This window comes from Anarrhichthys ocellatus, unplaced genomic scaffold (assembly GCF_004355925.1).
Source record: "Anarrhichthys ocellatus isolate YVR2014 unplaced genomic scaffold, GSC_Weel_1.0 scaffold11, whole genome shotgun sequence".
Lineage (NCBI taxonomy): Eukaryota > Metazoa > Chordata > Actinopteri > Perciformes > Anarhichadidae > Anarrhichthys > Anarrhichthys ocellatus.
In genome coordinates this window covers 6030846-6046844 of record NW_022280041.1, presented here as the reverse complement: position 1 = coordinate 6046844, position 15999 = coordinate 6030846, and the positions used below count along the sequence as shown (strand labels likewise).

General features: G+C 42.6%; 1 protein-coding gene across 3 annotated transcripts in view; it reads right to left on the bottom strand.

Annotated features, from left to right (window-relative positions):
• The window catches only part of LOC116385404 (RNA-binding protein with multiple splicing-like), a 32260-nt gene extending 16801 nt beyond the window's left edge, over positions 1 to 15459 (bottom strand). For 2 of the 3 annotated variants that reach the window (XM_031850835.1, XM_031850836.1), the window contains exons 1-3: positions 14965 to 15458; positions 2662 to 2739; positions 1992 to 2030 (exon numbers count right to left, since the gene is read on the bottom strand). In XM_031850835.1, coding sequence (XP_031706695.1) covers positions 1992 to 2030; positions 2662 to 2739; positions 14965 to 15027 — 180 coding nt within the window. In that variant the 5' untranslated portion in view covers positions 15028 to 15458. Of the gene's footprint in view, positions 1 to 1991; positions 2031 to 2661; positions 2740 to 14964 lie in introns of all 3 variants that reach the window. The other variant, XM_031850837.1, reaches the window with a different exon arrangement.
• Positions 15460 to 15999: the final 540 nt, after the last annotated feature.

Genomic DNA, 15999 nt, shown 5'->3' with positions numbered 1-15999 from the left:
AGCTGAAAAATGAGAAGAGATGGAAAATAAGATTAATGGGCGGTGGGGGGGTCTTGGGAATGAGTATTCAGAGGTTGAAGGTGAGAATGAAAATGAAAGATAGCGAGAGCTAGAAACTGTTTTTAAGACCTCCTCAAACAGGCCTGTCAGTTGAAAAACATGCAATACATCTATTTCACCAGTGCTTGTTTTGTATTCTGGTGACATCACTCTGTGCCCGCAATAGTAAAGGTGGGTGAGCAAGAGGGAAAGGCAAAAAAAGACAAAAAAAAACACACTGATGCAGGTTTGGGTGTCAGATTTCAATCCGCTGTTGCAGATATGAACAAAGAATGCACATTTTTGTGTGGATGAGGATGCTGAGAGGAGGTGGGGGTGAGGAGAAAATAAGATCTCTAAACATGTTGCCCCCATGGGGCCGCACTGCCGCGTGTGATCTGGAAAAGCAGTGTTGGGTTATGAGAATTTTGAACAAGTAGAGAGAAAGAGGAGGAGGGAAAAAAGAAAAGAAGAAAGATGGAAGAAAAAAAAGAAAGACGGACAAAGTGAAGACGTCAGGAGGAGGAAGCGTAACAGGAATATAAATAGAAAGGGTCTGAGATCTGGCTCTTGCTATATATGGAGATGGCTGTGTGTTCTCGGACTTGAAGGGAGAGGGGGATCGATTGATTTACGCCGCCATTGTCATTGCCGTGAGTCGGGAGGAGTCACGAAAACAAATAGGGGCCCGAGGAATGTTGTACACTGCTTTGCGATACCTAAACTTAAGCAACTTGACGTCTGTCCTGGGGAAGATGGCCATTATGAAAGTACGAGGCAAGGTGGGGAGGTGCAAAGGGTGGCCAAAGTGCACAAAGAGCGTCTCACTTACTCATTAAACAGACAAAACAAAACGAAGAAAACTTGCACAGGCATCATTTCCTACATTATGAAACTTGGAAAGCAGTAGCCTTTGAGTCGCTGATCATTTAAAGATTTACTCAGCACCAGATTGAAAAGCAGTATTTTACTGCCTTCCCTGAAAGAAAACTTCAAAACCCATCCATCAGTGTGGAAGCGGGCTCTGTTGCACCTGCAACCGCATTTGATGTCACAGGGTCCTGGAGTACACTTCACTGCAGCAAGGTGAGAAATGAGCAAATTCAGCAAAAGCAAGATTTCAGGCAGTGTTCGGTTAATCTTTACGTATTTTTTATGCAAAAACACTCGTTATACTAGACACAAAACACAGTTGCTGATTGCCTTTTGAAAGATTTTTACAGCATGAAACCACAATGAAACAAAAAAAAGGGGAAATCCCAAACCATGCAATGGGATCTTACTTGTTCTGATGAAATTTCACCACTGGGAGAAAAAAAAACGTCTTTCCTTTGTTCTTAGTTTAGCGGTATTATAGTCAGCACATTCGGTCGAAATCGCCCTAAACCCCTCCTAATGAGCATGTCACGTCAGGGAAACGGTGTAATTTGGTAATAAGTACACTGACATGAAGCTAAATTGCTTAACTCTTGATGTGGACACCTGTCAGCAGAGCTCATTTTCAGTCCTTTCGCCCCTAGAGGCAAAACTCAACCGTCAGTACTGCTCTTGTCAAAACACTCGCTTTGGCACCTCAAAAATCTTTTCCCGTCTCCCTTCCCATCCCCGCACATCCCACCGGAGTTGACTGTCTGTAACTACAAGCATATACTATCCGACTGCCAAAGGCAAGTTGGTGCAACACTTTTTCCCTGACCTCCCCCCAATAAACTTTTTTTCTTTCCAATTCCAGGTACCACCTGAAAAAGGGTGCTAATCTGTCATAGTCCCCGAGACGAAAACACAGAGAAGAAAGAAAAAAAAAACAGGACAAAGAAATGACAAAAAAATTGAAGGTGTTGATGACCAAGAAAAAGTAATGCAAACAGTAACAGCATGATGAGAGACTGACTGATGTTTTCATTTTGTTTCTGTGTGTGGAAACACAGCCCTCAGTGCGTCTTGTAGCATACCTGTTTAGAAGTGAGTTTGATCAAGGAGCCTTCATAGCCCTGAAACAAACAAAGAAAATGTCAAAAAGGTGAACAAAACAGCTTTAATGTGATGTAAATATATATTCTGTTTGTGCCAACTTAAAGCATAGCTGTATAACTAACTAGATGCATTGTTTTACGAGTCAAAGAGCCCTTATGAAGACCATATGGACCAAATGTTGCGCCTTAGCTGATAAATCAAGATTTACTGCTCACAATCGAAAGCGTTCACTCGGAGGACATACCATGAGCGTTATCTACGAAAGATTAGGTGCGTGGCAATCGTGCCATTATTCACTTTAAATGCATCATGTCGACGGTACAAAAAAAAGCTCTACATGCAGTCACTAGAGCTAAACTCTGGGACTCTTTGTGCCTCCGACAAGGTGAAGTTTCTGAGGTGCAGCAAATAGCTTTGTTTTTGTTTCGCAGGCAGCGAGCCATTTTTCCATGAGACTCACACACACACTTGCCGCGGATCAAGATGTGATTGAACCTCAGCTTTCGTAACACAGACACTTGAACCTCGCGGGAGAGTTTTCCATTGCCGTTTATTTCATCACCATTAATGGAGGTCCCATTGACTGCTGGAGAAGAAAAAGCTGCTAATAATAGCAGCAGCCCATCCATTTAAAACATACAAACATACCTTAAATGGTCTGAACAGGAGATAGAGCTCCCGCGGCTTAATATCCAGCGGTAGCCCGCTGACAAATAGCGTTCGGACCTGAGGAAGACAAGAAAAGAGATCATGTATTTTTCATTAACCTCCACTAGTTATAAATAGCTACCTTGAATACAGTACCTGACAGTAACAGATGAGGTAATGAGGAAAAGGACACTGAACATTAAATAGTTAAATAGTTCTCTCACTAAAAGATACGACTTTTCAAACACCGATCTTTCACCTCGGTAACCATACACACACACACACACTCAATCACACGCGCACACCTTTTTTTACAGTAAGTTTATTGTATTATCCTGTGTAATCTACGGCCTGCTGGGTTTTACGGCAATCCTCCCTCGCAGCTCTAGCCTCTGTTTTACATTTGAACTTTTCAACTTGCAACTCCAGCTGGCATTGCTGGGGAATTACAATGTATATGCTCGCAAAGAGAGACTAAAGGGAAATGTAATTGTTGCGGCCCGTAGCCTATTGAGTCAGAGAAGGTGGGAAACATGATAGCACTTACATTTTCAGTGAGAAAATCTCAATTTACCACTATTTTAAAAACAGCTATACCTAAAACCAACATTTTAAACTGCATATGGTGCCGGCAACCTCAAAGTCAACCCTGCGAGATGAAAAACTTGGGGATCAACTCGTCTGTTGCACTTCATGCGCTAAGATAAACTAGAAATATTGCCTTGGAAACTATGGGGGACACTGTACAGGAGAACAACTAAATTGCCGTGCACTAAAAGGTAAAGAGTGCAGTTGAGCAAAATGCATCTGGAGGCCTGCCACTCAAATGTCCAAACAGAACTGTCCAATTAGAAGGTTAATGCCGAATAGGAAAAGACGGTAACAATAAATGTCCATTCAATATGAAGCTGCAGCCAGTTAGCTTAGCTTAGCAAAAGACTGGAAACGGGGAAACTGCTAGCTTGACTCCGTCCGAAGGTAACAAGCACCTTTTTAAAAAGGTCACGTATTATTATATCTTGTGTGTTTAATCTGCAAACAGAAATGTAACAACGATAGGTTAAATAACACTATCAGGCTGCTATGTCTATAAAGGCTAGTGTGAACAGCAGTAGATCTTTCAACACATTGAGTAAACACAGACGACAGCACTACGAGACACAGGTGTTGAGACGTCCAGTCGCTGCTGACAAATGCAGATCTGGTTCCTTTTTGGAGGCAAATAAACAGAACAATTGGACTTGTTACATGTAAATTGTAGATGTGTCTGTCCTTAATAATGGGTCAGTATGGTAAAGAGTTGTTAACGCAGGTATTTCTAACAATAAACTACAACATTTGTCTTCCGTTAATACAACAGCTCTCATGCTTTAAAGAACAATGACAAAAATGCAAATCCTATATGCCTCCAGTTAATAACTGGGGCAGACGTGACATCATTTTCGACACTTTTATTAAATTACTGGGCACTAATCACACCTCATACCTGGAATTATCACCTAATTTAAGTTGGCTTGGTACAAGAAAATAATTGCTTCCGTGCACATGAGACATCAAAATAAAACAATAGACTGTGAGTCTCAAACAGACTTCCAGCAGCTCCACCCTACACACACCCACATCAATAATGTGATAGTGGATTTTTAATGTGTAATTTAATTATTTATTCAATATTCTGATTCTATTTAAGGCTGAATTTAGGATAAACCCGTAAGTATGCAATTACACGCAGTAGATTCATAGCTCCCACATTCATTAGATAGTAGATTCACAACTCCGGGGACAAAGAAACTGCTGAACTAACACTACACCTCATTCCCTCATGTAACCTGATACGCACCACTGATGCCAAAGGCAGAGCAACACACAAACAAAGGAGCTTAGCAACTGGGGGAGCAATAGCTGGCGACTGCCAAACTGGCCGTCCTGCCAACATATCTCACCTCGGCGACTTTCTCACCTTCGCTCTTATCTTATCTTATCTGAGTCAAGCTGAACCCTGCAGGGCTGTCACTGGGCTCTGTCTCTGGCAGGTCTGTTTAAATAAACTCTTTCAGAGGGTCTCCTTATATGGAGTTAGATAGGAACAAAGAGTCAGAACAGGATGGTATTAATCAGACACGAGCAAGGGCAGTCGCTGACAGCAGTTAGGGCTGATAAATCTAATCGTGTGGCAGTAAAAACAGAAGACGTGATGAAACAAAAAATCCTAAAAGAAGTTGTTTTCACACAGACTGGCATCAAAGCTGTAGGTTTGAAATGTCTATTAATGACTTGAAGCTGCACTTGACCACAAAATGACGCATGAGTGAAAACTTCTGCAACACTATGAAGTAAATATATTGGCCCTGACTTTTTTAAATAATATTACAGTAACACAACGGGTTATTTTGACATGATAATCATGCCGACTGCAGCATTTCCTCAAATTGTACCTTCAACAGAAGGTTGGCACACATCTTAAGAAAATCAGCGTCATCTAACTCTACTTCGCAAAGTTATCCGAGATCCCATTTTGGATTTGAACTCCTATCTTCGGTCATGAGGCCAACAGAAACTTGAGAGCTGGACGTGCTGCACGAGTTCAGACAAAAACGCACACAACAGCGAGTCCTCTACGCACACAGAACAATGGGACATTCTTGGCTGCGTCGAACCTCTTTCCCGAGAATTCCTGACGTCAGCTGTTGTGATACATGATCGGTTCGACGTGTGTCCGGTGTGCATGTTGAATGATTCACAGACATATGTGGCTCTCTCTCCCGTACACATCTGCTGCTGATTACAGGCATTACTCGTTATTTACGTTACTTCGACACTCCCTCGAAAAAGGCGTTGTAAACACTGCTTTGCCACCAGGTAAAATGAAACATCAAAGTTTCACGATGTAGTAAACTGAAGTTCAAGCCAGGGGTTGAGCAGATTCTGCAGATTCTGCAGATTCGTAAAAAAGCAAAGAGCACCCTCTGCCACCGTTTAATTGGGTTTTAGAAGCATTGTTTTATTGGCTCCTCGTGAGTCACATACCTACATTTCCACAGTGCTGAGTGGCCTGGTATGGGCCTTTGAATCATTGACCATTTATGGCGTGCTCACCCACCGACACGAGAGGCAGGCCTCGATCAAAAACAGCAGCCGCTACCTACCACAAGCCAGCTGAGGACTTCACAGCCGGCGTACCAGTGCAGTTCCCTGGCAACGCCTTAGCAGACTACAGCAGAGTTTGGAGCCCCAGGCCAAAAACATCACATCCTATTAAGGCCACTTCTGCAGCAAGTCCCACAGGATCAATGCACCTCTAATCAGTGATTCTTGACTCCACAAGCCCCGGATGAGGTCATCACTTTATTGATACTCTATCATTGCACCTTGAAAGGTTTGCTGGAGCCACCCTAAAGGCTGGAGGAGGAGGGTTGAGGGCTCTGTGAGGCCTTATCTTAAAGGATAACTCTGTTTTGAAGATTGCGTTTATTTTGTTGTTTCTGCACGTTGCGATAACATTGTACGCACAAAAGTAATTTCTGAGATCTGGGAAGTGTTAACGATTATTTTTATCATCAATTATTCATTTTAATTATTTTCTCAATTAATCCTTTTGCAAATAAAATGTCAGAAAATGGTGAAAAAAGACATAATTATTTCCCAGAGCCCAAAATGACGTTATCAAAGTCCTGATTTTATCCATCCAGCAGTCCAAAAGCCTAAAAGATTTAGTTTAATACTGTGTATGACTGAGAAAAGCCACAGATAGTCACACGGTTTGTGCTATTACTGTCGAATATTCTCTGTCAATCAACTATTCGAAGAATCAACCAATCAATTTGGCCCTGCAGGGGACACAATGACATTGCTAGTCCAGCTTGGCAAGAAACCCAATCATTCAGACTATCACAAAGGTTGTAAAATAACAACGGTGTAGCCAGGTTTTCCAAACCACTTCATTTGGAAGTCAAACGAAAGTGCAATAGCTCCTCAACGACAAGTACAGTGGGTCAAATTTATAGCAGGAAGTCGGTCTGGATGGTAACAACGAACAATTTGCATAATCATTTTACAGTGCCCCTTTGTATTCACCTCCAAATACATCTGGCTTACCTGGAAGGGTTTTCTAGAGGAAACCTGTCTGATCTTCTAACAGCTTGTGTTTGAAAAGTCAGGAAGCTTTAATTAACGAAGCCAAAATTGGCTCAATAACTGACTGGAGCACCGTTCAAAACTTGCATTTTCTCCAGCGCAGGATGCAATTTGTCAGCCGTTAAGAAAGCTGCTTGATACGTTTAATTAAATGGCCTCGCAACATATTCATGTGTCATCTCTATTCCGCTTGCGTTGTGGACTTGTAAAACGCGTCACACCTATTGCCTCATTACACTCTGCCGAACGGTGTGACTTTCCCAGATATTTGCTCCGACTTTAATTGAGTGCTTTTTTAACCGTTTATTCTGGCTGAAATGAGGGACACGACCTTGGTGTGATGTGAGATGATTACTATGTGTTTCTTTCTCCCTCCCTTTTTGTGTGTGTGTGTGTGTGCGTTTGACAGCCAAGTTAATAGATACAGGTCCTTCGAGCCAGATGTGGCAGAACACGGCTCTGACCTCGAAGCCTTGAAAGAGAGGCTACAGTAGCCTATTGTAGAGTGAGTGTGTGCATGCTACGACGCTGCGATTACCTACGTACGAATATCAAAGCCCAGATCAAATATTTCACAGCAAACCCACGCTAGTTGCTTTTCAAATCCACGCACATGTCCCCCTCGCTGTGACCAAGCTAAAATCAAAGTCTACCCATAAGCCCATGTGAGCACAGGGCAAGTTGAGCTCTTGCATCAGTTGAGTGGCGCCTTATTAAAAACAGTGTAACTGACAGACTCCCACACTCTTCTGCTAACCAAGTTGTCACTGCTCTGCGTTGACATCCGTCATCCTCACAAGTTTTTTTTTCCACTTCATCCTCTGTGTCGGAGAATGTGAAGAGTGACAGACTGCAGGCCCGAGAGGTGTCAGACGACCATAAATGGATGACTCTGTTTGTCCGTTAATCGCCGGGTTCAACGGGTCTAGTTTCGCATTCGAGGGCTCAGAGGGCACAGGTTAGGCTCGGGTTATTGCGTGGGTCAGGGGTCAACTGTGAGGTTGAACACACTCCCAACGTCACCAGTGAACCCAGAGAGGATAGTTTCTTTGTTTTTCTCTTTCTCTCTCTCTCTCTCGTACTCCCACAAGTGATTTCGACCAACAATTACAGCTCGGTAAGAGCCTGTAAATGTTCCAACAGGTTAACCTTTAAAGGACATTCAAAACAAATGACCTAGGAAAAGCAAGCAAGCGCCCACTTTACTGCAATTTTCCTCCTCTTGCTCTTTTCTTCCCCTCTCCATTACAGTTTCCCTTGTTTCAAATCTAACCTGGAAAAGAACAACCCTGTGTCTTAATGACAGATGTGCTGTATTTGTCATATCAACCATTTTTGGACCTCTGCGAAGAAAGGCCTTAAGGTGTCATTTGAACGACGTGTGGAAAAGAGGAACGAACCATTTTTACGGCTTTTAGTTTGACTCCTCGGCTGACAGCTTAGAGTTCATCCAAACATTTCGTACTGGTTTGCTCTCTTCTTCATCTCTCTTATCTGATGCCTCTCCGGGAACGGACTTCACATTCCGAAGCACTCATTAGCACAAACTAATCGGCCAAGTCCGAGTCTGCCTTTCCTGGACTCCCTTTTGTTGCCGCCTGCCCAAGTGGACACCTTAAACTGTTTGGTTTTAAAGGTTGGGTGGGCAGAGGGTTTAAGTGTCCCGTGCAAGTGGAGACAAAAACAACAGTAGATACTTAGTCATCCTCTCTGTCTCCGTGAAGAAATGTAAGCCTGCTGCCAATGGCTTCTCTTTATGCGATGGTGCAGCTGTTCCTTTGTTTATCAGCGACAGCACTTAAAGATCCACAAAAAAATGTGTTCTTTTTTCATTCCGTTTATGTTGTTTTTATGGATTTGTGTGAATGAATTGTCCAAATGAATGTCTATCACAAGCCAATGTTTGCTGACTTTTTATCATTACATTATGTTTTAGCATTTTACCCATAATTGCCACTGATGGCCGCCGTTCCGCAGAAGTTACATAGTCCTGCTTTAAAGGTTACTTGAATGTAGGGCTGCAACTAACTTAATTTTATTGTCAGTTAATCTGTAGATTATTTTCTCAATTAATTGATCCGTTGTTTAGTCTGTGAAATGGTGAAATATGCCAATCAGTGTTTCCCAAAGCCCAAGATGACGTCCTCCAATGGCTTGTTTTGTCCACAACTCAAAGATATTCAGTTTACTGTCACAGAAGAGTAAAGAAACCAGAAAATATTCACATTTAAGAAGCTGGAATAACACAATTTGAACTTTAAAAAAAATACTCAAGCCAATTAATTGATTATAAAAACAGTCCCCAATTATTTAAATTGTCGATGCAGCTCTACTTGAATGCATCTGAGGGAAACCAGCTGTATTACTCGATGGTTTTGCATAGTGAGGGTTGCCAATCTAGGGCAGCAACTAAAGAAATGTCAGAAAAGTTACACAATCATCGTCATATATTGCATCATAATGAACTCCTACAATAGGTATTTTGACTTTTCTGTAAAGTGGATTGACTAAAGAGAAATTTAGTCTTCGTTTCCTGGAAAAGTATATAATTAAACCCTACAACGGACAACATCAGACCTAGTTAGAGCATTTAATGGACTAATCCACCAACTTTTACTTGTTTTGATTTTCCCATCTTTTCAAGCTAATCTTGAGCGGTTTGACCTTGCTCACAGTTGGATAGTCCGTCAGACAAGTTTCTCCTTGTTACCGTTCTGCCTGGCTCACTCTTGTCTTTAGAGCTCTTCCCATGACCATAAACGGTCCTTCTGTTCAGAGATCTCAGGGTCATGCTTTCAACCTATGGGGCGATAAGGGATAAGCAGTTTGTCTACTGGTACTAAGCTGGGCGATAGAGAGAGAGAGAGGAAGGGAGGGAGGGAGAGAGAGAGAGTAGGATGAAAAAGAAGGGAGTGGTATGAAAGGGGAGAAGAAGAGTGGCAAATTATAAACAGTACCAGGGTGGAGGGAAAGAGGGAGGAAATGGCTACAGAACAAGATAAAGAGAGGGAAGAAAAAGGGTGGGTTAGACGAAGGGAAGGAGGGAAGGAAACGGAGGGGAAGGGAGATAAAAGTGTAGAAAGGGAGAAGGGGGAGGATGGATGGGGGAGGGGGGGGCATTGAGAAAATGACATGAATTAGAGAAGTATTGACTGAAAACGAGTGCAGAAGGAGGGATGAGAGAAGAGCCACTGTATACTGTAAGGTGGATAATTATAGCGTGTGAGTAAGCAATATTAAAGTGGAGGTGACAGACCAAGCACCCGAATACAGCATGACAAAGCAAGGCAAGATGGCTGACGCTGTCGAGGCAGAAACTCACACTTCTCACAGTGTATCATTAATTACAAAGCAAACTCAGACATTGTCAACTCAGTCCTTTAAATGAAAGCAGCACCATATAAAAGGGCGTCAGTCCTCACTCTCGGTCAGTTTTGATGGTTTATATATAGCTGTATATATATATATATTTAAATATCCAGTACAATTTTTTTTCTTTTTGTCTCACATCAGCGAAGCAGGAGCCTTTGCCAGCCGTTCCTGACGCTAAGCCTTGTTGTTGTCTTTTCAAATACCTCTTGTCGCACAGCTGACAAATGGCTAAGATAAGATGACAATTCCCCTCGCGCTTTTATAAATAAACTCCTACCTATCAGACGGGCAGACGGAGCACGGTTTTAACGGTTTGTGTGAGCCTGTTTTTACTGGGTATATTAACTTATACTTCACGGTATATCTATTTTTGGAATTTCACTTTATAGTCTTCAATCTACATTAAATCTCTGCTTGCATCGTCTTCAACGATACGTGACATTCATTGTATGTTTTCCCTGTCGCCCTATCATGGCCACTTTACCCTCTGAGCTCCCCTCCGATAAAGTTTCATGTCACGGAGCGTTAACATATCTGCGTGCCCTTTTCGTAGGTACCTGCACCGAGTACGGACACATATGCCCGCACCGCCACGCGATGGACCGCCGCGGCCTCCCTCCGCCTCGCCGTGCTTTTCCACCAGCACGGCTCTCCCCACCTACGTCTCCTCATGGAAAAGGTCACGCTGGCCACGTGACCTGCTATTTGAAGAGGACCCGGTGGATACCCGGAGTAGGCCAAGCACAATCCAATTACACCCCAGGGAGCTTCAGCGCATTTGCTGAACTCCGCTTGAGTGATATTCTGTTTCTCTTTGGACGCTTGTAAAGATCCACTTACGTGTTTATGGTCGGCCAGAACTAGAATCAACAGATACCTTTCGAGGTTCAAACTCCTGCTGTTGCATCCAGGAGAAGACACTCTGTGTTCACTCATTTGTCAAAAAAAAATAATATCAGGTGCGGTTTGACAGTGGACCTCCAGGGCTGAGGAGGCTGGGCAGGTCTTAAACAAACACCAGTTAGCTTGAGGGGAAATTGATAGAAAAGGAAGTCAAAGGTCAAGCTTAGTCGGGTGACTCGGTTAACTCTGATGCATTCCATGTACTCACGACCTGTACTTCACTTTGTACTTCTATTTATTAACACAAAACAGGCCTAATTACGATCAGAAATGAAGAAATTATTGTTTTCAGCACTGACCAATCTGTTGGTGAACCTGTAAAGAGTAAAGCTTTGCTTGATAAATGACTTAAATGAGGAACTGATCATTCAAATTTGGGCTGCAACTAATGAAGATGATTCCTAATTGATCAATCAATCAGCCAATTAATGCGTGGGAGTCCATAAGCCAAAGATTTTCAGTTTAATATCACACAAACCAGGGAAAAATCAGCAAATCCTGACATTTTAGTAGTTGGAAATGGGGAATGTTTGGCATTTTTGCTTGAAAGATTACTGAGCAATTATTTCATTATCTATATAGTTGCTCAACCAGCTAAACATTTTGGCACTAAAAATAAATAGCTTTTGGTGAACTGGGTTTCTTCCCTCACAATATGTTACCTTCCTGACAGCAAATCATGTCTGGAATTTTTCCCCTTAGTCATTATTAAATATACTTCCAAACATTCACAAAACAAACAAAACATTCACAAAACAAAAATGTGCAATTGTTCTGTTAAACCATCTCATCTTTAGGGAATTCAAATATACCCTGAAGAGCCCTCCGGGTCTCTTGTCCATACAAGGCCTGGAAACCCACAGCTGCTGGAAACATATCTTTTGACGTTCACCATGTGAAGAGACGGCGGGTCACCTCGACGACATCAGTGGCCGTTGAGTGCCACAGTACGTGAGAGCATCCAGAACGCCTGATAATAAAGCTTTATCAAACCAGCTCGTGAGATTAGATGCCGCTGGGGGCTGAAACCTGCATACCTTGTCCGCAACAAGACCATGTTTGGTGAGCACTGCTCTGCAGGAAGATAAACAGTATGCATCGTCAAGCGTCCAGCGATGATGGCGTGTGAGGTTGAGCAATGAGGCGGGCACGAGGAGCAGAGCGTTTTTACTGGTGCGAATCAGTGATCTATTGAGTCGACTACTACACTGTGCAAAAAGGAGCGAGGGAATGCCGCTGTTCAGCATGTGAGAGTCACACCAGCGAGGCTGTTAAACTTTGGCTCCCATAAGATCAGAGTTTATGGTTACTTCAGTGCTGTTACGCGCAAAAGCCGTTTGGCGTTCTAAATTCAGCGCGTTCGTGAGCCGGGGATCGGGACGGGAGGAGCGCTAAAAGAATTAAAACAGGGTTGAAAATGTCAAATTAGTCAATCAGTCATCCATAAAGCAGTTTCATTGTTCGTATACTCAGCTCTGCTTCTGTGGCCAGAATGACTAAACTCTGATGTTCATGAATCACGTCGGAAAATTGCAAGTCATACTCATAAAATTAGTCACATTATTCTGAGCCGTATGTGTTTCTGTTTTTGAGTAAAACGTCCTTTCACACCTGCTCTCTTGTGTGAGTGTGAATGTGTGCGTGTTACAGTACCCCCCCCAAAAAAAAACTTACTGCTGCTTCTCTGCATGCAACACACATCATTACACAGATGATAAAGCGACGCTGTCTAACCTTACATTAATGCACCCGAGTAAATTTAAGTCCCCGCCTGCCTGGACGGCTTCCAAACATTTCCACAACCATTAGACTCCTCAGGCCATCGCTCTCTCTGTCTTCTCTGTCTGCCTTTTTACACAATGCACGGGGACGACTCCCGTCTGGTCCTTGGACATCGCGGGTGATTCTAGTCCAGATATGTATTTATCGAATAAAGTAGAGCTGGAGCAGCCAACGCTTATTTCACGACTATTCTCGACGGATTATGGTCGATTACTCCGCTAAATCTTTTCAAGATTGCGCGATCAACTGTTTGGTCTATCGCATGCCAGAAAACACAGATGTAAATGCGAGACGGATTATCAAACTGTTATCAATAATCGACCGACCATCCGATTAATGGACCAATTGCTTTGGCTCTAAATCAATGCTGTTTTGTCCTCTTTGGTTGAAATGATGAGGAACTAACCCGCCTCTGCTTGAAGCAAAGACGTTGGCGCTGAAACGATTTGTCGATTAATCGCTCAACCGGAAATCTGTTAATCGTTTAAGTCATTTATTAGGCAAAATGCAGCTCCAAGCTTCTAAAATGTGAAGATTTGCTGTTTTTTTATGACTTTTAACTGAACGTCTTGCATTTTGTAGCGTTTTCCTGAGAACTTGCGACCATCATATTTGTCAAGTAAAATGTTATTCAATTCACTGACAATGTACAAGTTTATTTCTTGATCTTTGTTGACAGTAACCATTAGTTGCAGCCCTACAGTGAAGTGCTGGTACACACGGTGTACAGCCTCTGAAATACCTCTACTGCAGCACTGTACCGAGTGCATAAGGTCACAAGGTGAATAAACTGAAACGCTCCATCAGGTTTCCAAGAAGTCAGTCTCTAGTCTGTACCTCATCTGTGTGGTACTCCAGTAACTCCCTGCATCCATAGTAACCTCAACAGTGGACCAAATATGGTATTGCATCAGGCCGCGTATGTTTGGCTATTCAGTTACAAAGTGACGAGCAGTCCACTGAGCCTTAATCAAATTTCTCCAAGGGAAATATCCGATATAATCCGATATACCTTTCTTACATCACTTGGCATGCGGACGCGCGGAGCTCTGAAACAACGAGTCTGTCGTCTGGATAGAGATTCTTTCCGCCCCGAAGAAAAATCACCCCATGCAAAGAACACCCGTACAAATTATTTACCGTAAAGGAGATTTCACGGATACAGATTGTGCAATGTTTGCAAAGGAAAGGAGGAAGTAACTGGGGGAAAATACATTTCCACCAGGCACTAAGTGGATTACCTCACATGTTTATTTCTTTATTTCTTGCACAAACAATATCATTCTGGTGTGTTAAGATGTAATTAAGTCGTATTGATAGAGAGGCCACTCTCGCTTGACTGTTATACAGTGGGTCTGGGTTACAAAGACTTATTGCGTACATGTTGCAGCAGCAGTTGTTTGAACTTCAATTGCTCCCTCAGCTTCAGTGAAAAACTAATTCGCTCCCTGGCACTGAATTCCCTTCACTGCTGCTTTTCAGTGTTGGGTGAAGTCTGGCTTCACGGTACAGTAAGCCAGTACCGCCAACACTTAGGTCTGTTGTCGGGTAGCGTATCATTATCTGCAATGTAGTCCAGAGGGTTAATCAGGAACTACATATTACTGATTCATCTATTATCAAGTCCTGCCTCGTTCCTTACTTTTAAGTGAGTATGTAGTGCTTAAAAGGGAAAAGACACAATGCTACAGTATGAGGTAAGTTGCAACAATTAAAAGAGAAATAAATACAATAAAATATATGTCTAAAATAATATATAATAAAAAAGAGGGATAAACATAGGACACAATGGTGCAAAATAAATGGTGTACTCCTTTTATGAAATAAAATTAAATAATAAATGTGAGTGCACCATGCAGTGGGTCTAATGATATACCAGCAACTTTTCCAAGGTAAAAAGGATATCTACACGAGACCGTCTTTTTAAACATCTGGAGGAAACATGATAGGGATGATATGTTGATACTATCGGTCACAAAGCAGGCGATGGTGGTCAAAAAACAACACGCTGAGCATTAACACGAGTCGCTTTATTAAGACATCGTTCTGGGTCACGGACCGACCTATTAAAATCAAGACAGCAGGTATAGGTGCTCGCGTGCGGATACCTACCTCCTCTTCGTGGTTGGTGAATTCACTCTGCTCGTTTTCCTTCTCGCTTTTGTTATTATTCATTCTGAGCCGGACTCTCTTCTCACTTTCACTTGGACTGTCTTTTTCTTCCTTTTTTCCCCCTTTCCGTTTCGCTTTTCTTCTTCCTTTTATTCTTCTTCTCCAGGACCCGAATTAATAAAGCACCCTCCGACAAGACAACAGTCCGCGTGCGGCCGCTGTCCAACTGACCCGAGCTTCCCCACTAGTTAGGCGACATCAATGATATAAAGTGAGGATTGTTGTTGTTGTTTGTTGTTGTTGTTGTAAAAGAAGGTACAAAATCAGCTGTGCGTGGTGTTTCTGTGCAGTCAGATATTCCTCAGCATTCCCTGGAAGGCTTCTCCGGAGGCTCTTGTTGCTGTTCCCCAAATGAAACACGGTAAATGTTCAGTGGACTGCGCCGCAGGCAAACTTCTCTCCCCCATCTCCGCGTGAGGGAGGGAGGGATGGAGGGAGGGGTTTAGGGTGCGGTGAAGGGCGGGATGCACCGTCTGCCGAGCTTCGCCGAGTTTTATCAAATGCTGGCTCAGAGCTACTCTGGACAATCGGTGCCAATCACCAATCGTCTTTTTTTTTTACACCAGCTGAACGTTATTTTAGTCACTGAAACATTTCCTGCGATTTTATCACCGTGGGTTGTCTCCCGTGGCTTATATGCTCATTTTCTTTACCTCCTGTGGTATTATTTAACTGCTTTAATATTCTTATAGGCTACTTTGTTTATGTAAAGGGGTGTAGCCTGGATGTTATAAATACATAGATCACGAGCGAATAGTTAAACCTTAATGCAATTTTTAATTGTGTTCACATTAAGGTTGTAAATCTGAAATATATGGAGTCTGAATTCCTTCCCACTGTTAACTCCAAATGTATTACTTCTGGTCATGGCCGAACCTTCGTCAGGCACCTGATGTGGTCCATGGCCAAAACATTTTATTTCTAATAAACTATGTATGTGACAACATTTAGTTTGTAGTTAAACATAAACGTCTA